The sequence below is a fragment of the Tursiops truncatus genome, chromosome 11, assembly GCF_011762595.2.
Source record: "Tursiops truncatus isolate mTurTru1 chromosome 11, mTurTru1.mat.Y, whole genome shotgun sequence".
In the NCBI taxonomy this organism is placed as follows: Eukaryota; Metazoa; Chordata; class Mammalia; order Artiodactyla; family Delphinidae; genus Tursiops; species Tursiops truncatus.
Window position 1 is genome coordinate 10172853 of NC_047044.1, and position 25387 is coordinate 10198239.

The 25387-nt window shown below is 52.6% G+C and overlaps 2 protein-coding genes and 1 long non-coding RNA gene across 10 annotated transcripts in view; 1 reads left to right on the forward strand and 2 right to left on the reverse strand.

Moving 5' to 3' along the window:
* Positions 1-363: 363 nt before the first annotated feature.
* On the reverse strand, positions 364-10866 carry POLR2F (RNA polymerase II, I and III subunit F). Its single transcript, XM_004324204.3, has 5 exons — positions 10712-10866; positions 9347-9416; positions 5205-5335; positions 1049-1120; positions 364-544 (listed from the first exon to the last, which is right to left on the reverse strand). Exons 1-5 carry the CDS (start codon positions 10729-10731, stop codon positions 454-456), a joined length of 384 nt encoding a protein of 127 aa, XP_004324252.1. The 5' UTR covers positions 10732-10866; the 3' UTR covers positions 364-453.
* Positions 10867-10929: 63 nt separating this feature from the next.
* Positions 10930-18945, forward strand: LOC101326176 (UPF0193 protein EVG1). 2 transcript variants are annotated; one of them, XR_004528837.2, is made up of 7 exons: positions 10930-11086; positions 11387-11497; positions 12488-12550; positions 16006-16188; positions 16893-17024; positions 17207-17307; positions 17499-18945. It is a non-coding gene; the product is annotated as a UPF0193 protein EVG1 (long non-coding RNA). The 2 variants fall into 2 exon arrangements; XR_012324183.1 differs by lacking the exon at positions 17499-18945 and having other exon boundaries at positions 16893-17349.
* A 143-nt stretch (positions 18946-19088) lies between these two features.
* The window catches only part of MICALL1 (MICAL like 1), a 28728-nt gene continuing 22429 nt past the window's right edge, over positions 19089-25387 (reverse strand). For 4 of the 7 annotated variants that reach the window (XM_033866076.2, XM_033866075.2, XM_033866077.2 and 1 more), the window contains 4 exons: positions 25286-25359; positions 22163-22277; positions 21946-21992; positions 19089-20906 (listed from right to left, as the gene is read on the reverse strand). In XM_033866076.2, coding sequence (XP_033721967.1) covers positions 20785-20906; positions 21946-21992; positions 22163-22277; positions 25286-25359 — 358 coding nt within the window. In that variant the 3' untranslated portion in view covers positions 19089-20784. The other 3 variants (XR_004528836.2, XM_073788187.1, XM_073788186.1) reach the window with 3 other exon arrangements.

The following is a 25387-nucleotide window of genomic DNA, read 5'->3' on the forward strand; positions in this document are numbered from 1 at the left end:
GAGGCAGGTCCTTAGGAAACAATGGGTGGCTTGATGAGACCTGCTCTGTGATACTCCTGAGAAGGGAGAAGCCCCTGCAGCCAGTCCCCACTGGAAAGGAAATTGGGGGTTTCCGTGGCAACCAGCTCCCTGGGCACAAAGGCTTGTCTGTCTGCTGGGAAGGCAGCTGAGGTGTCTCCTGCAGCAGCCTCTGCTCTGGTGGACTACGAGATGGAGGGAGGGACGTGGGGGAGCCACAGGGGGTCAGGGCCCCTGGTGCTTCCTAAAGAGCTGACAGTCGCAGGGCCACTGGGATGGGTGCACCCTCCAGGCAGCAGGGCGGAAGAAGTGGGTAGGCCTCCCAGGCAGCTGGAGGCGGAGGGGTTGAAATGTTGAAGAATTTATTATTTACACGAATAAAGAATATGAGACTAGGAACTGGGGCTGAGGCACAGTCAGGAAGACGATTCCGGCTCAGTCGGTGATGATAAGCTCGTCTACCCCCCAGTCTTCATAGCTCCCGTCAGGCAGGTAGCGGCGAATGATGATGGGAATCTTTCGGGCCCTGTGGCAGGGGAGAAGTCAAGGTACGTGAGGGCTGGTGACCCCAGCCCTGCAGCAGAGGGACAGATGTGCAGAATGCAAGGCAAGAGAAGTCTCAGCAGCATCCTCTTGAGACTATGAATGCACTTTGTAGGAAAGGAATTACAACAAAAAAAGTTCCTGCATCTCTGAGTGTGGCACTTGAGTCTGGAAGGGCTCTGCCATCCCATGGCTGAAGGGAGGAGGGGGAAACGTAGAGGGATGTTGGTAAGGCCAACTGCAGGAGGAACAGGGAAATTCGGACAGACAGCAAAGGTCTCATCAATGTCCTCCCCTCCGCCTTTGCCTGCCCCCTCCTCCCCCTCCCTCCTCCTCCCTGCAGGGCTGACTCCCAAACAAACTAAGGGTCTACAGGAACAAGAACCACGCTTCCCCATCAGGGAAGTGGGGGAAGGGTGAGCAGCAGAGAACCCAAGGGTTGCCTCCCAGGGCTCTGGAGCAGTGAACCATGATCTGGGCGACTTACTTGAGCTCTTTCATGGCGATGAGCAAGGGATCTGTCTCCCCCTCCAGCTCCACCATCACGGGGGCACACATCCTGTAGGTACAGGGACAGGTGTTGGGGGAGACTACAAACACAGGGAGAAAGGCCCAGCATGAAGTCGGGGGGGAGCTTCACAAACAGGATCAGATCAGCATCCCAGTCCTCACCCAGAAAGGGCACCTTCCAGGGAGGCGGGCACAGCGGATGCGGAGCGGCAGTTCCAGGGCACTGACAGCGAGGGTACGCGAGTGGGAGCCTGTACGCTAGACTTAAACTTTGCCTCCAAAGATACTGAGTTTCTTCCCCAAATCTCACTATCCTCATTTGAAAATGAAGACAAAAAGCCCTGCCACGCCCACACAACAATGATGCTAAAGCACTACTGGAACAAGCAAAGAGCAGGTGGCATGGCTGCTCTCAGCCCTTCAGAGTACTATCTGAGGTGAGCACGCTTGTTACTTCCGTCTCACTGATGAAGAAACTGAGGCACAGACGGTCAGTAACTTGCCTAAGGACACACAGCCAGTAAGTGGTAGAACCAAGGTTTGAACCCCGAAGGCTCCTCCCTACTGTGCTCCACCACCTCCCATTATTTTTAAAAGCTGGTGATTCACAAACTGAAGCCCGGTACTGTGAACGGGACAAGTGTGGGCTTTCATCACTGGGCCGTGTGACATGCGTCATGTCAGCTCCCCTGCCAAGGGCCTCCCCCAGGGCCCATCACAGACTCCTGAGCCTGCAGCCACAGCAGAGTGTTCCAGCACAAAGGACCCGCACGTGCAAAAGCTCGCCCTTCTGACCACTCTAACTCGACCCCCCAGCCCTGCCTCGGGGCCCAGCTCGCCTCATTTTCCTTCTCTGACTTGGCAATACCCCCAGGGTCCTGCTCCTCCAGCCTCTACACAGGGCCTGTGGTGGGGCGCTCACCTCCTTGCCACCCTTCCATGACACCCCACAGCCATCAGGCAGGCAGAACCTCACCTGGCCCCTGCTTACCTTTCTAGTACCTTCTCATGCTACCTGCCTATATTTACCCCACATTCCAGCCATACCAAATTACTACAGTTCCCTAGACATACCCTGTTGTTTCCTTTTTTGCATCCTCGTACAAGCTCTTCCTCTTCCTACAGGCCTGCAAGAGGCTCAGATGTCCCCACTCGGGAAAGCACTTGCTGAGGCCTCAGTGCCCTGACTCATTTTACATACGCTTCTCTTGGCACCACTACCACTACACTGTGACTACTTGTTTGAAGTTTTCCAACGAGACCTGGTGGCCCAGGACCCCAAGCCCTAGCACAACACTTGGCCCGCAGCAGAGGCTCTAGAAACAAACAGGCCAGTTCTAGGCCCACCTCCTCTAGGAAGCCACACTTATTGATTCCAGCTCAAGTTTACACTAATGGATCCCAAACCTAATAATCATCAAAATTACTGGGAAAGTATGCTAAAAATACAGGTTCCCAGGTCCTTCCCCAGACCCTTCCCCCTCACTCTCTAGTGAAGGATCCTGAGAACCTGCATTAGCAAAGCTCCCCAGGTGCTTCTCATAACCAGCCAGTCTGACAGCCACCAGTTCACACTAAATAATCTACTAATTTCATTGCTAAATATTCTGATGTCTGTTACTCCCCAAAGCCTGAAAATTTCCCAAGGGCAGAGACCAAGTTCTTTAACTTTCTCTATATCCTCTCTCAATAATTATTTGAACTTCCCCAAAATGTAAACCTTTAAAGAATGGGGCAAAATGCTTTCCCTGATCTGCATATGCCTTATTTCTTTCAAGATACAGATAACTCAACAGCATTAATTCATCCAGCCCTACTATGTGCACAGGAAGTGTGAGAGTGTGCCCGGAACGTCTCCACCTGTGGCAACCATTCAGCCACCAGGTGGGGCTAGTGAACCAGAGAGAGGTTTCATCCACAAATATCCAAGAAACATCTGTTCAGCATCTACTAAGCGCAGAATTGCAGGCCTCGTACTCAGGATAAGCTCCAGCCCTGGCTGTCCAAGGGCTTACAGCAGCCGGGGAACCACCAGACAGCACCCTAGCCCTCAGTCGGAAAGAGCACTATAGACTAGACTAAGCTAGACCGAGGCTTGCTCCCCGAGGAAAGCAGGACCTGGGCCTCGGTAGTGTTTGAAACGCCTGCTCCATACTGTCCACCAAATGCAAGCCCATCTTCTGAACTTGTCACTCAATTAACCAGTGACATCTTTTCCAGTCTTGTGCCCCAAGCTACTTGCCATTCCCCCACTACAATCCATACATGCCTGCCTCTACCTGGACCTTTCCTAGTGCTGTTTCTGGCACCTGGGATACGTTCAAAACCACCTCGCTTTAATTCTAATCTCTTCATGAGGCTTCCCCAGTCACCCCTGCCATTACTCCCTTCTCTCTTTTGTTTCTCTTGTAAAGCAGCAATCCCATCCGCCTTGGGTTCTGGGTATTTAGAACGGGTCCATCTCTCCCACCAGACTGTAAACACCTAGAGACCTGGGGAATTGTGATCATCTCTGCATCCCCGACAGGTGCAAGCACTGTATCTTATTCGATGCTGACAGACTTTAACTTGCATACAGTCTGTTTGTTTGAAAAATAATTTATGAATTATTCTTTCTGCTTGATCATGTTTAGCAGACGTAAGCACTGCCCAGTCAGTGCTCTGCAATGATGGAAATGTCCTCTATCTGTACTACCCATTACGGTAGCCATAGGGAGCTACTGGGCTCATGAAGTGTGGCTAATGAGACCGAAACACTGAATTTCTATTTAGTTTTACTTAAATTTAAATGACCAAATGTAGCCAGTGGCAACCATAACTGCGGTGCAGGCCTAGAGGATCCTGACCCCAGCGACACCAAAATCATCAAACTGAGTGCAGCTCTCGTTTCACCCAGACCAGCAAGGAGCACAACCAGGCTGGCAGGACGCCTACTGCTGCCAAGTGGGTGAGGAACGACGCTGCCCGCCCATAAAGCCCTCTGTCGAGGTGAACACGGTGGCCACCTTCACTCCACGACTGGAGGAGATGAAGCCCAATGCTGTTTAAAAACCTGGGCGGGGCGGGGACGGACGGATGCATAGATTGAGCATCACCACGCCGCCAGCACGCGTCGTCCCACAACTCTGGCCCCAGCTTTTATTTCAAGCCTAGTTTCAACTACTCCCTACTTGAAGCACCCTCTCCTCTAGGTACCCACCATTTCCCACAGCAGCTTATAAGAGGTCTGGGGTAGGGCACCTTTCCCCGGCATCACGTTTCCCCGCAGAGGATGTTCCACGAGAGCCACAGTAACATGCCCGTCCCCTCTGTCTTCCCACCTACTCTCGCCACAACGGAGGAGGAACTCATCTGACAAGGGAGCCTGGTGGGGAAAGCATGCATCTGTGGTCCAGCCTCTTCAAGAGTCCCTGCTTCCTCAAAGCCGCCTGACCTGTCCTCCATGATGCCCACAAGCTTAGCAGGCAGGCTGACACCTGCACACAGGGCCGCTGGCGACGGCAGTGCCCACGGCTGTTGGGGTGGACACGGAAGCGTCGCACGTTGCGATCCCCACCTGCCTACTGCTAGCTCCTGAATCCTGTTAGTCTTCAACTAGCTCCAAGCTTAGGAGACAAAGGAAAGGCTGCTAATTTCCAATCCCCAACCCCCGCCTCACTGCTCTGTGCTTTCACGTTTCCAGCGGGACCTCTACATGGAGGGCTCCCCCACTCCTCTGGGCTGGCCCTTGTCTATCGACTCAAGAACCACCTTAAGCCCAGGGGGGTGCTGCCGCAGCACCCCCAACTAACCAGCCCACAACGGTCGAGGGCTGATCTTATTCTATTTATTTATTTATTTCTGCTTCCCTAACTGACAGGCACTCGTTACACTCCGTATTCTTATCACTATTCTTCTACTGTACTGTTATCTGACTTCTCAGATGTTTATGTCCGGTTTCTCCACTGGATCACAAACTCTCTGCGGGCAGGGGGTCTAGCACAGTGCCTGGCACACAGGGACAGCACCACCCTTGTTCAGCGTGTGAGAAGAGGGAAGGACTGTGGTCAGGTGCCAGGCTGAGCCGCACCAACAGCGTGCAGGTTCCCCGTAGCCTGTCTGATGGAAAAGATGGTGAGGAGGCTCATACTCACGCGATCTGAAGGGCTCGGGTGCCCAGCACACGGGCTCGCTCATACTTGGTCATATATGGTGTGGTGATTCGCTTCTGGTTGGCCTGCGGTCGCTCTCCAGAAGGGAGGATCTCAACATTCTCCTGGCCCTCCTGGACACCAAGGAAGAAAGAGGGAAAAATCTCAGGATGCATTATCGGGGGTGAGGGGCAGGATGACGACGACAGCGATTGTAACCACCGCTACGCTACTCCTTATTACGTGCCAGTGACCTGCAACTGCCTTATTAACACCTCATTTAATCCTCACAATAACCTGATGCGGTGGGGATTACAATGCCCATTCTAGAGGCTTGGAGGGTTAGCTAACTTGGCCAAAGTCTCAGACCTAGTAAAAAAGGACTCATGATCAGGGAGTCCAAAGCCAGCTGCCTCATCCAGAAGAGAAGTCCTTGAGCACAGACAACAGATCACCCTAAGAGGAAGAGGAACAATCACCCCATCTTTACATATTCATATATTTAACAATCACTTATTAAGCATCTGTCATGTGCCAGACATCATAATAGGTGCTGAGACAGAAAGCTAAGAGTTTCTGTTCTCAAAGAATACATAGTCTGGGGAAAAAGACAAGAGTAAACAAAACAACAAGTGCTATAAAAGTATGCAAGTGTGATGTAAAAGAATGAAATTAGAACACTCCCTAACACCATACACAAAAATAAACTCAAAATGGATTTGAGACCTAAATGTAAGACCGGACACTATAAAACTCTTAGAGGAAAACATAGGAAGCACACTCTTTGACATAAATCACAGCAAGATCTTTTTTGATCCACCTCCTACAGTAATGGAAATAAAAACAAAAATAAACAAATGGGACCTAATGAAACTTAAAAGCTTTTGCACAGCAAAGGAAACCACAAACAAGACGAAAAGACAACCCTCAGAATGGGACAAAATATTTGCAAACCAATCAACAGACAAAGGATTAATCTCCAAAATATATAAACAGCTCATACAGCTCAATATTAAAGAAACAAACAACCCAATCCAAAAATGGGCAGAAGACCTAAATAGACATTTCTCCAAAGAAGACATACAGATGGCCAGGAAGCACATGAAAAGCTGCTCAACAACACTAATTATTAGAGAAATGCAAATCAAAACTACAATGAGGTATCACCTCACACCAGTTAGAATGGGCATCATCAGAAAATCTACAAACAACAAATGCTGGAGAGGGTGTGAAGAAAAGGGAACCCTCTGGCACTGTTGGTGGGAATGTAAATTGATACAGCCACTAGGGAGAACAGTATGGAGGTTCCTTAAAAAACTAAAAATACGGTTTCCCTGGTGGCGTAGTGGTTGAGAGTCCGCCTGCCGATGCAGGGGACACAGGTTCGTGCCCCAGTCCGGGAAGATCCCACATGCCGCGGAGCAGCTAGGCCCGTGAGCCATGGCCACTGAGCCTGTGTGTCCGGAGCCTGTGCTCTGCAACAGGAGAGGCCACAGCAGTGAGAGGCCCGCGTACCGCAAAAAAAAAAAAAACAACTAAAAATAGAATTACCATATGATCCAGCGATTCCACTACTGGGTATATACCCAGAGAAAACCATAATTCAAAAGACACACGCACCCCAATGTTCACTGCAGCACTGTTTACAATAGCCAAGGTCATGGAAGCAACCTACATGCCCATCGACAGACGAATGGGTAAAGTTGTGGCACATATATACAATGGAACATTACTCAGCCATAAAAAGGAACAAAATTGAGTCATTTGCTGAGACATGGATGGATCTAGAGACTGTCATACAGAGTGAAGTAAGTCAGAAAGAGAAAAACAAATATCGTATATTAATGCACGTATGTGGACCTAGAAAAATGGTACAGATGAACCGGTTTGCAGGGCAGAAGTTGAGACACAGATGTAGAGAACAAACATATGGACACCAAGGGGGGAAAGCCGCGGGGGGGGGTGTGGGAATGGTGGTGTGCTGAATTGGGCGATTGGGATTGACATGTATACACTGATGTGTATAAAACTGATGAGTAATAAGAACCTGCTGTATAAAAAAATAAATAAAAATTAAAAAAAAAAAAAGAAGTTCCTGTGCATGTAATCACACCTTATGTACTGTTTTCTATGTAGCTTCTTCCACTCAATGGTATATTTGTAGATTTATCCATTCTGTTGTGTCTACCAGTACTTTGTTCATTTTCACAGCCATCTAGGATTTTATGGTTGGAATATACCACAATCCATATAATCGTTCAATTATAATGAGCATTTGGACTAGTTTGCTATTATGCTATGAATTTTCTTGTACATGTCTTTTGGTCAACATAAGTATGCATCTGTGTTGGGTATACACCCAGGAGCGGGATCACTGGTCCCTAAAAAATATACATCTATACTCCCCTTTAGTACATAACTCCACAGAGTTTTCCAGAGCGCTGGCCCAATTTACACTCGGACCAGAATAATATAAACGTTGCTCCAATTGCTCCACATCTTTCTTCTCACTTGGTGTTGTCACTGTGAGATGTCTGCTTTGTCTGGTTTAATCTGAGCCATCTCGGTGGGTGTGGAGTGGTGTCTTGTGGTTTACTTTCCAGTTTCCTGACGACTAATGATGTTAAGCATCTTTTTTATATATTTATTAGCTATTTGGATATTCTCTTTTGTGATGTACCTGTTCAAATCCCTTGCCCCTTTTTGTATTGGATTTTCTGCATTTTTATGATTGATTTGTAAGAATTCATTGTATAGATGTACTTTCTCAGTTATATGTTTTGCAAATATCTTCTTTAACTCTGTCTTTCCTGTTCACTCATTTACTGGTTGTAATTTAATTCATCCAATGAGTGCCATTTCACTAATTTACAGAGTTGTAATTGTGTGTGTGAGCGTGTGTATTTAAATAAATAAAATGGAATATCAAAGCACTTCAAAAAAAAATTAACCAAAAAAAAAGTATGCAAGTGTGCCACAAACTTAACAAGAAAGTGAGAGACATCTACCTCATACTGGGGGTTACGAATACAGTCCAGAGATGAGACGTGGGCTGGTCTAGAAGGATGAGTAGGAGCTGCCAAGCTAACGAGGAAGGAAAGGGCCTTCCAGGCAGGCTGAAATGCATGCGCAACAGGCACAGAGGAGGGAGAGGATGTACTAGGTCTGGACACCTAATTGTGGAGTGTGATTAGAGCAAAAGGTGTGTACAGGGTTATAGGCAGAAGAATAAATTCTATAATAAAGAATTAACTCAACAAATATTTACTGAGTGCTTACTACATGTCAGATAGTATTCTAAGCACTTGGGATAGTGCAGTAAGACAGAGAAAAATTCTTTCTCCGGGCTTCCCTGGTGGCGCAGTGGTTGGGGGTCCGCCTGCCGATGCAGGGGACGCGGGTTTGTGCCCCGGTCCGGGAGGATCCCGCGTGCCGCGGAGCGGCTGGGCCCGTGAGCCAGGGCCCGTGAGCCATGGCCGCTGGGCCTGCGCGTCCGGAGCCTGTGCTCCGCAACGGGAGAGGCCACGACAGTGAGAGGCCCGCATACCACAAAAAAAAAAAAAAGAAAAAAAAAAAATTCTTTCTCCTATAGAACTTACATTATAATGAGATGAGACAAACAGTAAACAAAATTAGTTAAGTACAATGTGTAGTATAAAAACAGAGAAAAGACAGGGAGTGCCAGGGTGTGATGCTGGAGAAAGGGGTTAATGTGGCAATTTTAAACAGGATGGTCAGGAAGGCCCCACTGAGGTGACATTTAACAAAGACCTGATGAGGCTGAGGAGCAGGTCGCGTGCATATCTAAGGAAAAGGAAGAGGGAACAGCACAGTCAAACGTTCTGAGCTGGGGTCTCCCTGGCATGACAGGGACAGCTAGAAGAGATAAGGTCCCAGAGGGAGCAGGTGGCCGGTCAGTGAGCTAACTGCCCCGGAAGCCATGCGCTGTGCTGTGCTCCAAGTGGACAAAAGCCTTCAGGCCCACCCTGAGGGGCTCCTCCACTACCCAGGACTAGATCTCTCCTCACTCTAACTGGCGGTGCCCTGACCACAGACGGGAGGCAGATGCATTCAGTCAGTCATCACTGGCTGGGCTATGCAGCAGCTTGGGCTGCAGAGAGGGGAGCCCAAGGCTAGATACTGACCTCCTCGGCATTCTCCAAGTCATCTAGCCCTTCATCCTCCTCCACGTCATCAAAGTCGTCGCCATCAAAACTGTACAAGAAGCAGCAGCCAGTTAGAGCACCACTTAGTAGAATCAAAGAGGGCAGAGATCTGTGTCTCATCTGAGTTACTAGCATAGGAGGCACTCAATAAATATCTACTTAATGAGTGAATCACTTAATAAATCATTAAGTCATTTGAGTTCCTCGTCTAAAAAAACAAACAGAGCTTACTTTTCTACTCCCTCCTCACAGAGCCCTATTTCCATGCTCCCCTTGGGAGCAAAATTCTTGCAAGAGTTGTCCATCTTCACTGTTTCCGATTCTTCTCTTCCCATTCTGTCATCATCTCACTCCAAAGACTTTCACCTCCATGATTCCACCCAAACCATCCTTTCAAGTTTGTTAATGTTTTCCACATTGCTAAATGTGATGGACTATTCTCGTTCTCATTTAGCCTGATGTGTCAGTTGGCCCACAGGACCACTCGTCTCACTCAAAACACTCTCCTCACTTGACTGCAAGGACACCTCACACTCTTGGTGTCCTCCCACCTCACTGGCTACTCCTTCTCAGTCTCCTTTGCCGGTTTCTCCTCTCTTCCCCCGAAGCACTCCATGTTGGGATGCTCTGACACGCAGACATCTCCTCTTCTCTACTGACACCCGCCTGAGGATCTCCTCTGTTTCTCAGCTTTGACTAATATACTTATGCTGAGAACTCCCCTATTTTTATCTTCAGGATAGACCTCTCCTCCAACACCACACGTCAGGTAATCTCCTGGGCTCTAGCTTCAAAATAAATCCAGACTTCAAAACCACTTCTCACCACTTCTACTACTATCACCCTAGTGCAAGTCACTACCTTTTCTCACCTGGATTACTGCAAGCCTCCCAGACCTTTACGACCTCAAAGTCTCCCCAGACCCTCCTCGGGATTACTTCTATACTACAGACCTACTACGCAATTCACACGACCCGGCATTATGTCTATGGGCCTGTCCCCTCTTCTAGAAAGGGACCCCACCTGGAGAGCAGAGACTATACCTAATACACCTATTAGGTATTGACACAGAGCCCGACTCAGCGGAAGTTTGCTGAAAGATACCTTTTTCAGTGATCCTCTCTGGACCCTCGAGCCGGGGTCTTTCTGTGCCCAGCCTCTGGCCGGGTCTATGCTGCCGGCTCACCGCCCTACCCTTCTCCAGCTCCGCGGGCCCCCTCAGCACCCCCAGTGCCCTCAGACACTGCCCCCCGACACCTGGCTCCTCAACTTCCTTCGACCCAGGCTCCCGCTTCACCCGCCCCTTGCGAGGTTCCGCAAAAGTCACTTCGCTCCCGCACTCACTTGTCCTCGTTGTCTGACATGACACCCGCGCCACAGCTACCGGGTTCTGCGCCCCAGACCCGAGCGGAGACCAGCAAAGAGCACGCCTCCGCCTCGCTCGACGCCAAGCGTACTCTGCGCCCGCCTGCGCCGTGACCTAGAGGTAATCACTTCCGGGAGGCAGGCGCGGCGGTAAATGTGCGCATGCGCGGAGCGGCGCGTGCGCGTTACCATGGTAGCCAGACAGGCTAGCTGCGGGCTCTAGTCGCTGAGATCTCAAAAGTATTTCTGCGGCGCCCCGGCGCGGGTGCTGCTTCGGAGCCCTGGTTACGATCTGCTGAGCGCAGCCTCCGCTCTCTGTGGGGAGGGACCACTCAGCCGGGGTCTTACTTTAGGGTGAGGTTTCCGTTTAGGCGTGTCACCCAGCGGGCACGGTTACCCTAACTCCCCTTTCCTCCCGAGGGGACTTCTCTGACACAGGCGCCAGGTCAGGTTGAGGTCTCTGTACGCGTGTGGATCTGCCAGTGGATCTGTTCTGGGTGGGAGGATCGGGCACTCTCGCGATGTTCACAGACGGCATCACGATTCTCTTGCGACCCGATCCCTGCTCCCAAACTATGGGTGGTGTTGGGGGTGTGGGAGCAGAGGTTGGATCTGGGAGACAGTGGGTGTGTCGTTGCGTTTTTCCCTCCTCAGAGCCCTCCATGGCTTCCCAGGAGAGGGTGGAGACAGTGACCAAAGGAGCAGGGTTCTGGCGCTGCCCCAAGCCGGCCACTTACACCCCAGAGACCTGCGAGCTGCTCAGAGGTCAGTGCGTTAAAGGACACAAGAAGAGCGGTGGTCACAGTTACTCTCTGTAACTCAGTTCTCCCCTGCATGACTTATGGTTTAGTAATTGCTGTTTCCATTTTACATATAAGAAGCCTGGAGTTCAGAAAGATTCAGGGGTCCTACAACTTGGAAGTGGCCAAAAGTCAAAGAACTAAGAATTTTAGAGTAGTTAACTCCCCTGCGTCCCTTAGATGACACGTTCAATTTCCCCAGGGAAGCTTTATTTCCTCCCCACCCGCCACCACAGTGCAACCAACTGTTAGGCGCCAGCACTCTACCAAATACCTTTTCCTTTGTGGGCTTAGTAGTCAGATACTTAGTAGTCAATTTCCTTCATTGGCAACCTGTAGTCAGATACCTAGTGTGTCCCGTTGAATTAACATTGAATCAACATCCATCTGCCCCTCTAGTTCATGAACTCCATCAGGACAGGATGCCTGTTTTGGCTACATTTGTAGCTACAATTGTAGCTCCAGCCCCTGGCACATGCTTAATGAATTCTTGTTCATTCATTCCTTCATTCACTCAACAACAAAAAAAATTTAAGCCCACTATGTGCTTTAGACATTGTTCTAGGTGCTGAAAATACAGCAATAAAAAAAAAAAGAAAAGAAAAACAAGCAAAAATTCTTGGTCCCATGGAGCTAATATTCTAGTAGGAAGGTAACAAATAATAAGGTACATAGAACTTAGGTAGTGATGAGTGCTATAGAAAAAAAACAAAGCAGGAAAGGAAGGGAATTCCCTGGCGGTCCAGTGGTTAGGACCTGTCGCTTTCACTGCCAGGGGCCTGGCTTCAATCCCTGTTCCGGGAAACTAAGATCCCACAAGCCGCAGTGCGGGGGCGGCCAAGTACTCAAGTGCTGAATGGGGGCAGGAGGTGATACAATGTTAAATTTCAGTGGGGTGAGATAAAGGCATCTGCTTGCAGCTCAGGAAGCCTCACTGAAGTGCTTTGTCCTGCAGTGATGATGAAGGAATCCAAACTGACAAACTTCCAACGGCGCCACATCATGGACACCATGAAACGTAAGAGGCCATCTGCAGAAGCTTCCAGGGCAGAGGGATCCTATGCCACATTTTTCATGCTTCTCCATATTAAGGAGTAGGGGACCTCATTTTAAAAGAGAAAAAAAAATTGAATAGTATTTCTGACTCTTGCTCCCGGGGAACTGACTTTGCAGGGTCTTTGCTTCTTCCCCGACGTGGGTCACAGCACATGAGCCCCTCCTGCAGTCTGGCTCCAGCCAACCTTCCCAACAGATCACAGCCCATTCGAGACTTCCTGCCCAGCCAAATACTGTGAACGCTGTCAAGTCTACAAACTAATCCCGCCCTCTTACACACATACCATATGAGCTCGCCAGAGGAGAGGACTGTGTGTGTCTCATTCATAGATTTTTTCATTCATAGCTTAGCTGGCAGGAACAAGATTACTGGCAGGCTTCCAACTTAGGAAAAGTATGCAAAACCTTTCCACAGCTCACCTCTAACCACACATTGTATTATTTATTTTTAAGGAAAACAAAAAAGTGAATGTACATGGGCACAATAACAAGGTGCTCTCTAAGATCTTAAAAACAACCTTGCTTTCTGAGATTTAACTGAATCAACACGTAGTGGATCAGAACAGAGATCTGTAGAGTTACCTTTAAGAGGATGCCAGAAGGTCCAAACCTGCCAAATCTCACTTGAATCTACCAATAGCTATTGCCGTCTCTCCAGAAAGAAGGTACCTGTCAGGAGGCATCTGGTCAACCACAGAGGCATAGGGATGGGAAAGTCAGAGAGACAAATATCGACAGTGCCTGCCCAGCACTGGCAGAGGGATGGAGGCTCCGTCAGACCAGTTCAGAAGTCAGATCTCCTTCCTCATTGTAGACAAGGACAACTCAGGCCGCCATTGCCTATCACCACAACACGGCTGAGTCACATAATTCAATCTCCATACTCAGCAGTCTACTAATCATTGGGGTCCCCTATAACATGACTACAAAGAATATGCTAGAAATCCCACTAAAAGTAAATACCAGGAGACCAAGGACTGGGTCTGCCTTGTTCACCATGGTACCTTGGCTCCTAGGCGCTCAACGTTAGTTGAAGGACTAATTGCATTAGTGGTTAGGGCAACACAAGTCACCAGTTTGCCTGGAAGTTTTGTTCTCCTTAAAAGTTTTTTCTTTAAAATATTGCCTCCAAGCATGGGTGTTGAGTCTGGTTTCTTCTCCTAGAATCATCTCTCTATTCCTCTCTTCTTTTTTTTTTTTTTAATTTATCTTATTTATTTATTTTTGTCTGCATTGGGTCTGCTGTGCGTGGGCTTTCTCTAGTCGCAGCGAGCAGGGGCAACTCTTCCTTGTGGTGCGCGGGCTTCTCACTGCGGTGGCTTCTCTTGTTGCAGAGCATGGGCTCTAGGTGCGCAGGCTTCAGTAGTTGTGGCTCACGGGCTCTAGAGCACAGGCTCAGTAGTTGTGATGCATGGGCTTAGTTGCTCTGCGGCATGTGGGATCTTCCCGGACCAGGGTTCGAACTGGTGTCCCCTGCATTGGCAGGAGGATTCTTAACCACTGTGCCACCAGAGAAGCCCTATTCCTCTCTTCTTAACCAAGTCCTACTTGTTGGTTTGAGGCTTAGTTCAAATTCTGTTGCAAGCCACAAATTCCTCTCCTTCACCTGAACTCCCAGAATTACTTGGGCCATAATTATTTACTGAGACTGAGCCAAAGGAAGAGGTAGCATTTGGTACTGGACAGGTAAAAATAGCAGAGAGAGTAGGAGGAACATTCTAGAAAGCACAGCATCTCTTCAGAGAAGAGAGATAAACCATGGTGTGGCCCTAGGTAGAGGGCGTGAGAAGGGAAGGGTAGTGGGGAATAATGGCAGCTCTATCCTTCCGGTTCCTCAGGGCAGACACCTCGGAGACATCCTGTCTCCTCTTTCTCTTTCTCCCAGACCCCACATCCAACCCATCAGCAGTCCTGTCTGCTTGACCTTCAAACCATATCCTGACTGTGACTACCTGTACCCTCGACCCCCAATGCTGTATTTTTTTTTTTTTTTCTTTTGGCCGTGCCACGCAGCTTGTGGGATCTTAGTTCCTGGACCAGGGATTGAACCCATGCCCCCTGCAGTGGAAGTGCAGAGTCCTAACCGCTGGGAAGCCAGGGAAGTCCCAACGCTGTATTTTCAAGGGCACCTAAAGGGCTCATGTCATTCCTCTGCTCAGAACCCTCCGATGGCTTCCCACCACACACACAGTAAAAGCCAGTCTTTCCAGAGGCCTACGAGGCCCGGTATGTCTCTTGCCCTCCGTGACCTCTGACCTCTAGTCCCACTACACCCCACCCCTTGCTCAGTCCGCTCCTGGCACCCTAACCTCCTGGCTGTTCCTCAGGCACTCCAGGCACATTCCCACCTCAGGTCCTTTACCCTTGCCGTTCCCTCTGCCTGGAATGCTCTTCCTTGAAATACCTGCAGGGCTGGCCTCTTACCACTTTGGGTAATGTCTCTGTCTCCGTGCGTCCTTCCCTGGCTACCCTATTTATAACTGTAAATCCTGCTCCGACACACCCTGTGCTCCATCGCTGTACTGTCACTAACGTACTATATATTTTACTTGTTTTATCATCATCTACACCCCAGATGCGCGTGCCACGAGGGCAGGGCTTCATCTTACTCACACTTTACCCCCAGTGCCTTGGGCCTGGCACAGAGTACACGCTCAATACGTATTTGCCAGATGGATGATAGAAGGCTGGAAATGTAAGGGAGGTAGACAGGGGCCAGATCAGAACAGTGGCTGGGGACTGTGCTGAGCTGGGCTTTAAGGCAATTGAGAGGAGGGGCCAGTCAACCAGGTAGGAGGTGACACATTTGGCTGGCCTGGGGGAGGAGCCCCAGGTCTGGGTGGGTCAAGGCAGTGGGGATGGACAGGAGGGACCATCCAAACCACCCCTCCCTGCCCATGGAGCAAGCAGGTTTTAGGAATCCATCTATAGAAACAAAAGCACCAGGACGAAGGCTAGATGTACAAGAATGTTTATTACATCATTGTTTGAAATAGTTTAAAAAAAAAACAAACTGGAAATTGCCTGCATTTCTGAAACTAGGAGACTCATTGAATAAATAATGTTTCCACTCTAAGGACTAGTATACAGCTATAAAAAATAAGTTATATATAAATGGAGTGATCTGGAAAGATGTCCATGATAGACTGTTAAGAGTCTATTACTGAATAGAATACAGTATGACCCAGTGTTTGAAACATGAATCTTACATATGCACACGTATCTTTGAACATGTTTATGTAAGCAACAAAAAGAATGGGCCGAGACCACCAACTTGTTACCATGGCTTCTCGTAGAGGGGGGCTCGGAGGGGAGACCCTTCTGTACTGTTTGACTTGTTATAACAGGTAGGGACCACTTTTATAAACTAAAAAAAAAAGCCAGGAGGGCCCCCCCACCTGACCCTTCCTTCCGCAGGAGGAGACACTCTCCCCCTACAGTGCAGTCCAACTTCCTGCCAGAGGGTGTTGCCTTCCAAGCAGCCGGCCCCAGCCATCTACTTGCCTCCCATCCTGGCCGTCCGGTCCCACCTCCGGCCTGCCAGCATGTGCCAAGCCAACGGGGCCTACAGCCGGGAGCGGTTCAAGCCCCAAGCCACCCGTAAGTGAGGGGCCTCCACTAGAGCCCCTCTCCTACCGCCCTCCGAGGGGGTAGGGGGCAGGGAGGCTTGCAGCCCGCAGAGCGCGGAGCGGGCAGCTAATCAAATTCTCACGTTGTTTATACCGATGCTCTTGAACCTCAGCACATGTTAGCTTGGGGGCATTCAGGGTGCACAGGAAACCAGTTAGGTGCTCGTTTTCAGACATTTTTCCAGAACTCTCTTTAACCATTAACTGGTTTCCGCCCATCTCTGATGAATGTTCGGCGGTCAGGCATCACGGCCACTGCTCTCTGAAGCTCACACGGTGCCTGGAACCCAGGGCTCCTCTGCGCTGCAGCCTATTTCAGGGAGTCGTTCCCCCCCACCCGTTTCTACTTGGCACCTGACATGGCTCTTGGGCTAGCCCCTCCGACAGCTCCCAGGCAGCCTCCCCATCCCAGCTGCACTGCGGCAGTCACTGAGTTTTCTTAGCCTTGCTCTGCGCCCGGGCAACGTGTGGGTTTTGACGAAGTTCTCTTGTGGGTCCTTTCAACCCCTTCTTGCCTATCATGACTGACCAGCTCAGGGGCACCTAGGGTAGAAGGTGCTGGGTTTGCAGAAGCCCTACCCACGTTACCCTGGAGCGAGCCTGCCCAACTGGGAACACGGACCATGAATGGGGGTGCTCTTCACGCCTTAACTAGGCCATGTCCGGGCCCAACAGGAGATCTGGAGAAGGAGAAGCGAAGACTCCAAAATATTTTTGCCACCGGGAAGGAGCCAGTGGAACGGAAAAAAAAGCCCCCTCCTGTGCGACAGGAGAACCCAGCCCCTGAGCTGGACCGGTTTGAAGAACGTGAGCCCCTGATGGGCCAGTTACGCTGGGGAGGGGAGTGTGTGTGGAGGGGGGAATCCCTGAGGGGCAACCGCAGAACTGCTTCCTGTTCCCAAGAAAAGCAACCTGCCGTCCCTGCCATCCCTCCTGGGAGCCTGAGGGCCCCCGTTGCCCTGTACACTGACGGCCCTTTCCCTTTCCAGTGGTAAAGGAAATCCAGGAGAGGAAAGAATTCCTGGCTGACATGGAGGCCCTAGGGCAGGGCAGACAGTACCAAGCGATCATCCTTACTGAAATCTCGCAGGTAGGAGAAGCAACAGGGAAATGGAGCCAGCGGGGAGGGGGCGATGCACCCCTGTGAGTGTGGAGGACGAGATGTGAGCAGGAATAAAGGGTCAGCTGCGGCCATTTCGGGAGTCCGGCTCTAGCCTCCCATCTGCGATGGCTCCTGGAGTTCCTTCCCTGATCCCCAGCTTTCCCTGATGCCCTCTGCAGAAACTACAGGAAATGGAAGACCTTGACCACAAGAGGAGTGAGGAACTTAGGAAGGCTCTTGCCACCACTTAATCTGCCTCCGGAGGGGGGCGGGGGAGCCCACCCCCTTGCCAAGCAGGGTCACCCCCAGGTCAGCCCACCCACCCCAGCCTTCAGCCATGTAAATGGTTGTATAGCATCTGCCCCCACCTAGGGCACCCTGCACATAGCACCCTAGAAAATGGACCACGTCTCAGAAAACGAGCTGATTCTCCTTGAGACTCTGCCCAGGGATCCTCAGTCAGCTGAGCCTCTGAGACCAGTCACAGGTACAGACACATACACACACACAGAGTCTTTTGGGGAAAGCGCCACACACACAGTGAAAGCAAGGATCCAGGTCTCACCATCTTGGGTGTATGTCTAAGGGCATCCACTGGGCTCCCTTCCCACGGCCTCACCCACTGCGTGCCCCTGTGTCTGGCACGTTAGGTTTTCAGAACTTAGTAATGAATATGATTCCTTTCTTCCTACCTGTCTTAGGACCTACTTATTTGACTTCTTACAGCTTTGGGCAAATATTTAACCACTGTGATTAACAGGCTAATAAAACACATTTAACGTAGGTCATTACACACACCATTTTGTTTTCAGAGGGATAAACCTTATTTGTTCAAGGGGTTAGAATTTTCCAAGCCCAGTTGGTTTCTAGCTGCTTTGCACATTTCAAGTGAAAATGGAACGAAGGCTCCTGGAGCACCCCATGGCCGGGCACGACGGCAGGTGCCGGTGTCACTCTCAGCTGATTCTCAATAAATGCCTGTGATGGTACATTATCCCTATGTGAAAACCGGGGCTCACCAAGATGCTATGACCAGAGTCATTTAACTAGCAAGTAGCCTACTCAGGATTAAAAGTTAGCTTTCTGTCTTTCCACCAAACGCACAGCCCATAGAAAGAAACCCAAAGGGGTAGGAGGGACCCAGACGGAAGGGGTCCTGCGTTGGAAGTCCACTCCCAGCCTATGCGGTCTGAGCCCAGCAGCCTCATCTCCGATGGCTCGCCTGTGCGGCCTGCCTCAAAGGGCTGCTGAGGAGACATCCGCCCCCAGGAGCAGCGCCCCAGGCCTGGCGCACGGCACACGGCAGTCCCCGTGTCTTGACAACCACAAGCCTTATGGTCTCCAGTATTCTGTCATTTTTCTGTCCCCATAAATCAAAGTATTTCAGAAATTTCAACCAACCATCCCACTTGGAGGGATTCATATAATCTTCTCAGGCCACATGACCCAAGTCTGGGTTTGCAGAATAAACACGGCCCTGCAGCCTCAAACAGACAAACAGAGAGGACCAGACCAAGGGCTGGGCTCTGTAACACTCCATGAGAAGCTGTATCCACACACCCTCCAGAACCTGAGGGCCAAGGGTGCAACATGACGAGGACAGCCGCCCTCCACCTCGAAGGCCCCAGCACGTGGCCCAGGGGCAGCGAACCAGAGAACCCAGGACAGCCCGGGACAAAGTCGGCCCCCCCCGTGACACCACAGCAGCCTGCCCTCGATTTAAATTCGCATCGGTTGCCGACATTTACAAATCACACACACGCACCATCTGGATTTCCAGTTTCTCTTGAAAAATGGAAAGATCTGGCCCCACTGGGCCCACATCCCACAGGCTACAGTTGACTTAAATGAGGAAGAACTTCCCCTCTAGTTGTGGCGTATCCACCCCCATTCACCCCAGTCCCCACCACCCGGGTGTCGGGGCCGTCCCTCAGGACACACCCAGCCCGGTTCACGTGCGTCACCTGCCGCTGGAGTTGGTGACCCCAGCTGCAGGTCAACAGGCATGTCAGGAAGGAGGCGGCCGCGGGCTGCACAGGCGCGGGAGCCACCTGTCCCTGCAGAGGAAGGGGTCCTGCTCGGGGGGCAGGCAGTGAGGGCCAGGGCCCCCAGCGGTGGACAGCCCCTCCACGCCCTCCTGGGCAAGCAGAGACGCCGGCCTCAAGGCCTGGCAGAGGCAGGGAAGAAGGCAGGCCTGGCGAGGGGAAGGCGCCTCGAGGCTGCAGGGCACTGGCGACTGAGGTGGTCTCCATTTATTGTCGGGGAGGAAAACCCTCTCAAATTAATACAGTACAACCTCTCCCCACAGGTGGGCTGAGGGAAGGGGGCCCTAGAGGCACCCCGGAAATAGCTTACAGCAACAGTGCTTTGACCAAGAGCTGCTGGGCACACTCTGTGGGGGGAAGGTGGTGGCCCCCATCGGCTCCTCCGCTCCCACAGCCATCCCAGGGGCCGAGCGACCATGAGTCCTTCGGCAGCAACAAGTCAGGAGAGAACAGACAACAGACGAGTGTGAGAAGACAGGCTGGCGATGACCACCCGGAGTGGGTCCACTGCGCCCCAGCCCTGGGGTGGCGGGGAGAGCCTAAAGGAGGGGCCGGGCCGCAGTGCGGTAAAGGACCAGGGTTAGCACCTACGGCAGCAGCCCCGCCTGCTGCTGACCTGGCCGAGGGGCGGGGCCAGAACCGCAGCTGGGGCCTGCGTCCCCGGGACCCTCCCTGCGGGGGCTCAGCACTTGGCTCCCACCCGCCCCGGCACGGTGTCCTGGACAGAGAGACCTCCTACAGAATGAGGGGAGACGAGGGAAGCTCCTAGAACTCCGAGCAACACAGGGAGGGATCTGTCCAGGCCCATTCGTGTCTGAGGACACAGTAACTACCTCGAACTTAATTAAGAGACTTCATAAATAGAGGTCCTGAGTGAGGAGAAAGAGAGTCAGGGCCGCCTGCACCGAAAGGAAGACAGAGACTCAGAACCAGGGCCGGGGCGGGAGACCCAGGCCAGAGGCCCACCCCGGGCCCACCTCGTGGGCAGAAAGACCCAGAGACTCTGACAGGTAAGGCTCCCCTCTGCACGTGGCACAGAAGGGAAGAGGGACCGAGGAGCTGCCCGGCACGGCAGGCCAGGTGCTGGGTGGGACGAGGGCGGGTGTGCTCGGCTGCGGCTGCTCCCCGGACCCAGGAGCCAGCTCGCTCCCTGGGTCAGTCCCAGCATCTGGGGTCATCACAGCCAGGCTGGGCAGGGCTGAGGCGCAGCTGCCGGTGGCTCAGAGGAGAGGGAAGAAAACTCTTTGGCCCAGACGAGCCAGAGGACCCTGAGGAGGGAGAGGCCATCACCCAGAGGCTCCCTCCCCTTAAGTCATCTTTCCCCTCGACTGATCCTGCAGGGAAGCTGGGCGTCCCTGGCAGAGCACAGCCCGGGGGCCGAGCCAGGAGCGGTGGAGTCCCCAGCTGGCAGCCTGCACTGTTAGCTCTTGTCTCCCGGGGACTTGCTCTTGGTATCACGCTTGTTTCCTAGCAGCTTCAGCACCTTCATGGTCTTGAACTTCCCCTTCTTCTTGCCCTCGGGTTCAGCCTCCTTCTGGAACTCTGCAGAAGGGAGAGGAGAGTCGATCGGGGCAGGCCGGGGGGTGGTGGTGATGGCCTAGGAGCGCCGGCCAACAGGCTCAGCCCACCGCTACCCCCTCTCCTGGAACCGTGCGCCCCTTCACCTTTCTGAGCTTCCAGTTCTTTGTCTCTAGGACGAGACCCTACCCCTTCCCAGTGTTTTGGCAGGATCGGGAGACGAGCGCCCGTGAAAGCAATGGGGGAGCCCTACAGCGTGGCAGACGTTCATCTCTAAAGGGCTTGGTTCCCCTAGGCTGGTGCTCACAGCTCTGTGGGTTACAACACGAACACTGACTGTCAGTGGTAGAGGAGACCTCAGAAATCATCTCGCCCAGCCCCTAGCTTATTATGGACGAGGAAAATGGGAGTTTTGAAACAGACTGGCACCAACCGAGCTTTATGCAGGGGCCAGGCCCTGGACTAAGTGCCTTATACACATTACCTCAGTCATCCTCAGCACATGCCCGGGAGGTGCGTGCCTTGTCCCCCATTCCACGGACAAGGAGAGCGAGGCCTAGACGGGTGAAGCGGCTCAAAGCCACCCCGCTGGGAAGTGCCAGAGCTGGGACCGGAATCCAGTCTAACTGGAGCCCAGACTTAACCGCAAGGCCGCCAAATGAGTCACTGGTGGAACCAAGATTAGGCCCAGGGCTCATGCCTCCCAGTCCAGTGCTCTCTTAACCATGCTGGGCACTATCGTATCTGCGGGAGGGCCTGCTGTTTGGTCCCACAGACCCCTCCTAGACCAGCTGCAGATCTCAAGGAGGAACGCACAGTTTAAGGCAGACGCGCCCTGGGAAATGCTCCCACATGCCACCGTCCTCCCTGTGGGCACCAGGGCATCCCACGCCCACTCTCCTGGCCGTAGGGTGACCTGCCTTGCTACACACGGCCTTCTTGGCAAAACAGGGGCTAGGAGTTTGCACACACCGTCCCTGTAGTGCCCACTCCAACCCTCTGTCCAACCTACCCCCCACCCTCCAGGAGTTCAAGTGGGCCAGAACCCCAGGAGGGGCCTCACCTTTCTTCTTGATCATGGCTTCCAACATCTTATCTTCCTCTTCCTCCCTGAAATGAGAAAGGGAAGCTGAGTGTCCCACGGGAGGAAGGACGAGGTAATCTCTCAGGTCCCTCCAGACTCCGAGTCCACGCAGGCTGAGCAGGCGGCGCTGGGATGACTGGCAGTGAGGGCCCCGCCCCCAGGAAGCCCCGGGGAACCCCTCCCCCAGCCACGTCACCTCTGCCGGTCCTCATCTAGGCAGTTGACGATGGCGTTGCGCTGCTCGATGAGGGTCACAAGCTCCTGCATCAGCACCTTCTCTCGGACCCGGTCCTCTTCTGTCCAGTCCTTTTCTGCCCAAGGAGAAAAGCTGGGGACATGAGTCCCAGGAAGCGAGGAACTAACGTCTAAGTGCTAAGGGTGGCTGCAGACCAGCCCCACGCTGGACACTCTGGGGAGGGGGGCCCAGAGGGGTGGGGATTACAAATTTTTGGAGAAATGAAGGTTGTCATAGGAGAGACCAAGGATACCAGTCTGCCTACCAAAAAAACTCTCCAAGGGGGCTCCGGGAGGTCCAGCACAATACGTGTTCTGAGAACAGAGAAGAGCACGTGCCAAAGAGTTTCCTGCTATGTTCATGCACTCATTCAACAAATGTTCACTAGATGGTTTCTTGGGGGAAGGATTCAGGCTGGGTCTGCTGAGAGCCTCCAATGGCGAGCTGGCCAAAGTGGGGCAGGGGTGGGGAGATAACAGGGAACCCCAGGGGTCCTCATGCAGGAGAAGCAATGTGACCCAAGGGGCATATTGGGACATTCATCTAATGCCATGAAGGAGGGTGGACTAGAGGGGTCCCTGGGGGCAGGGAGCCCTGCCAGGAGGTGTCCCTGATGTCTCAGACACCTGCTGCCCCTCCAGCCTCCTCTCAAGAACCTGAGCTATCCTACAGAACCACCCTCAGAGGCCCACCTGCACCCCGGTATTCCTCTCACCCAGCCCACAGGCTCCCAGGGGAGGGATGCCCACACTTGACCTTCCCTCCACAACATCTGCCCCTACCACCACCTCTTGCCAAAACTGGAACCGTTGACCCAGCATAGTTCTGGGGACAACATGGGTTTCAGTCACCACCCCAGTTCAAATCCTACTCTGCTGCTTCCCAAATCTGGGGCCTGGGTAAGTTATGTCCCCGACCTACGTGTGGGAAAACCAAGGCTTGCGGAAGTTAAGTCCTTGACCAGTGTCACACAGCAAGGGTGGAGCCAGTGCTTGTACCCGGCCAGCCTTGGAATGCTTTGATCCAAGCTACAGCCCTTACAGTGTCTTATGGATCTCCAGCCCACCTGGGGCCTTATAAGCCAGTCTCACCCTCCAAAGGCAACAACCAGGACAGGATGACAAGCCCCGATGTGTTGCCACCACACAGAGGACTGGAGAAGCAACACAAAAAGCCCAGGGCCAGGCTGGCCTGGGGTACAGAGGTGCTGTCCCCATTTCGACCACAAGGTGTCGCTGCGGCTTCCTCTGAGCGGCGGCCACGCCCCAGCCTCCAGAGATTTGGGAGTGATTCATAGGTGGCAGCAAAGAGCTGGGACATTCTGTGACTTCCTCAGGGACACTCCTGCCTCTGGGTCACATCCAGCCTCCCAAGCTCCCTGGTCAGTGGAAAAGCAGGGCCCCTGTCCCAGCCGGCAGGAGGGGCTGGGTGTGCAGGGACATGCCCAAGTCAGAGACATGGCTAGAAGCCCAGCTCCACCACCAATGTGCGGGCTCTTCATTTCCTCCTCTGTTAAATGGGAACAATGATTCCTACCACCTGGGCCAGAGGAAGCGGTCAAAAGCCCTGGCTCCAGCCTCTGGACACTCCGCAGTCCTGTGCTCTCTCTCAGCCCACAGCTGTGCTCACCCCATGTCATGGCCAGACCCCAGCTCAGCCACATAAAAACCATCAGCCATCAGCCCCTCATAGGGCACAGAGTGTTTCCACATGCACCGGCTCCTGGGCCTTAGAATACCCTCCCAGGCGGGCACCTTCATCCCTGTCTTACACATGAAGCCGCTGAGGCTCGGTGGGGCTAAGGAAGCCGCCTAAGGGCCCCCAGCAAGTTAGCGGCAGAACGCAGGGCTGTGTGACTCCACACCCTATCCTCCCATGGCCCCGCTCCATTCTCAGCACATCCCATCCCTCCCTCCCAGAGTCACCCTGAGCCACGCTGTGCAGGGGCACTTCCACTGGCCCTCCCCCCGCCAGCAGAGCCCTGCCATGCTCTGGCCTAACGGCCATGAGCCCAGAGCTGCCTCTGGACAGGTACCTGCTCTGCCTCGCGCAGCAAGGCAGCCCTGGGCCCTGGAGCCTGACCCCTCCCCGCCAGGAGCCCACCCACACCTTCCAGGAGAGGAGGGTACCAAAACAAGCCAATCGAGACTTCCCTGGTGGCACAGTGGTTAAGAATCCGCCTGCCAATGCAGGGGACATGGGTTGGATCCCTGGTCCGGGAAGATCCCACATGCTTCAGAGCAACTAAGCCCGTCTGTGCACTACAACTACTGAGCCCGAGTGCTACAACTACTGAAGCCTGCACGCCTAGAGCCCTTGCTCCACAACAAGAGAAGCCACCGCAATGAGAAGCCCGTGCACCGCAACGAAGAGTAGCCCCCGCTCGCCACAAGTAGAGAAAGTCCACACGCAGCAACAAAGACCCAATGCAGTCAAAAATAAATAAAATTTTAAAAAATAAAAAAATATTTTAAAAAATTACTTTATTAAAAAAAAAGGGGGTTTCCCTGGTGGCGCAGTGGTTGAGAGTCTGCCTGCTAATGCAGGGGACATGGGTTCGAGCCCTGGTCTGGGAGGATCCCACATCCCGCAGAGCAACTGGGCCCGTGAGCCACAACTACTGAGCCTGTGCGTCTGGAGCCTGTGCTCCGCAACAAGAGAGGCCGCGATAGTGAGAGACCCGCGCACCGCGATGAAGAGTGGCCCCCGCTTGCCACAACTAGAGAAAGCCCTCGCACAGAAACAAAGATGCAACACAGCAAAAATAAATTAATTAATTAATAAACTCCTACCCCCAACATCTAAAAACAACAAGCCAGTCTGCTCCTGGTCTTGGTGTTCTCTGCAGGCCTGCCATCCCAACACCACAGACGTCACAGCCCCACGCTGGCCATGCCGTTCCCTCTCCCGTCGTGGCTTGAGCTTAGTTTTCACCTGTTATGACCCAGGCAGCACCCCCTGCCCTGTTCCCAGGCTCTGCCCGTGCATCCCCATCAGGGCCCGGTCTGTCCACTCCCCAGCCCACTCCTCCATGTCACCAGGCCCCAGCGCAGGTGTCTGGGGAGTGGGTGTGGCCACACTCACCTGGCTTGTTGAGAAGGCACCGGAGCTCATACTCCACGTCGGCCTGGCGTTGCTCCAGGTTCTGCTGCTTGAAGCTGGAAGGTGGGAATAAGGTGACTGTTA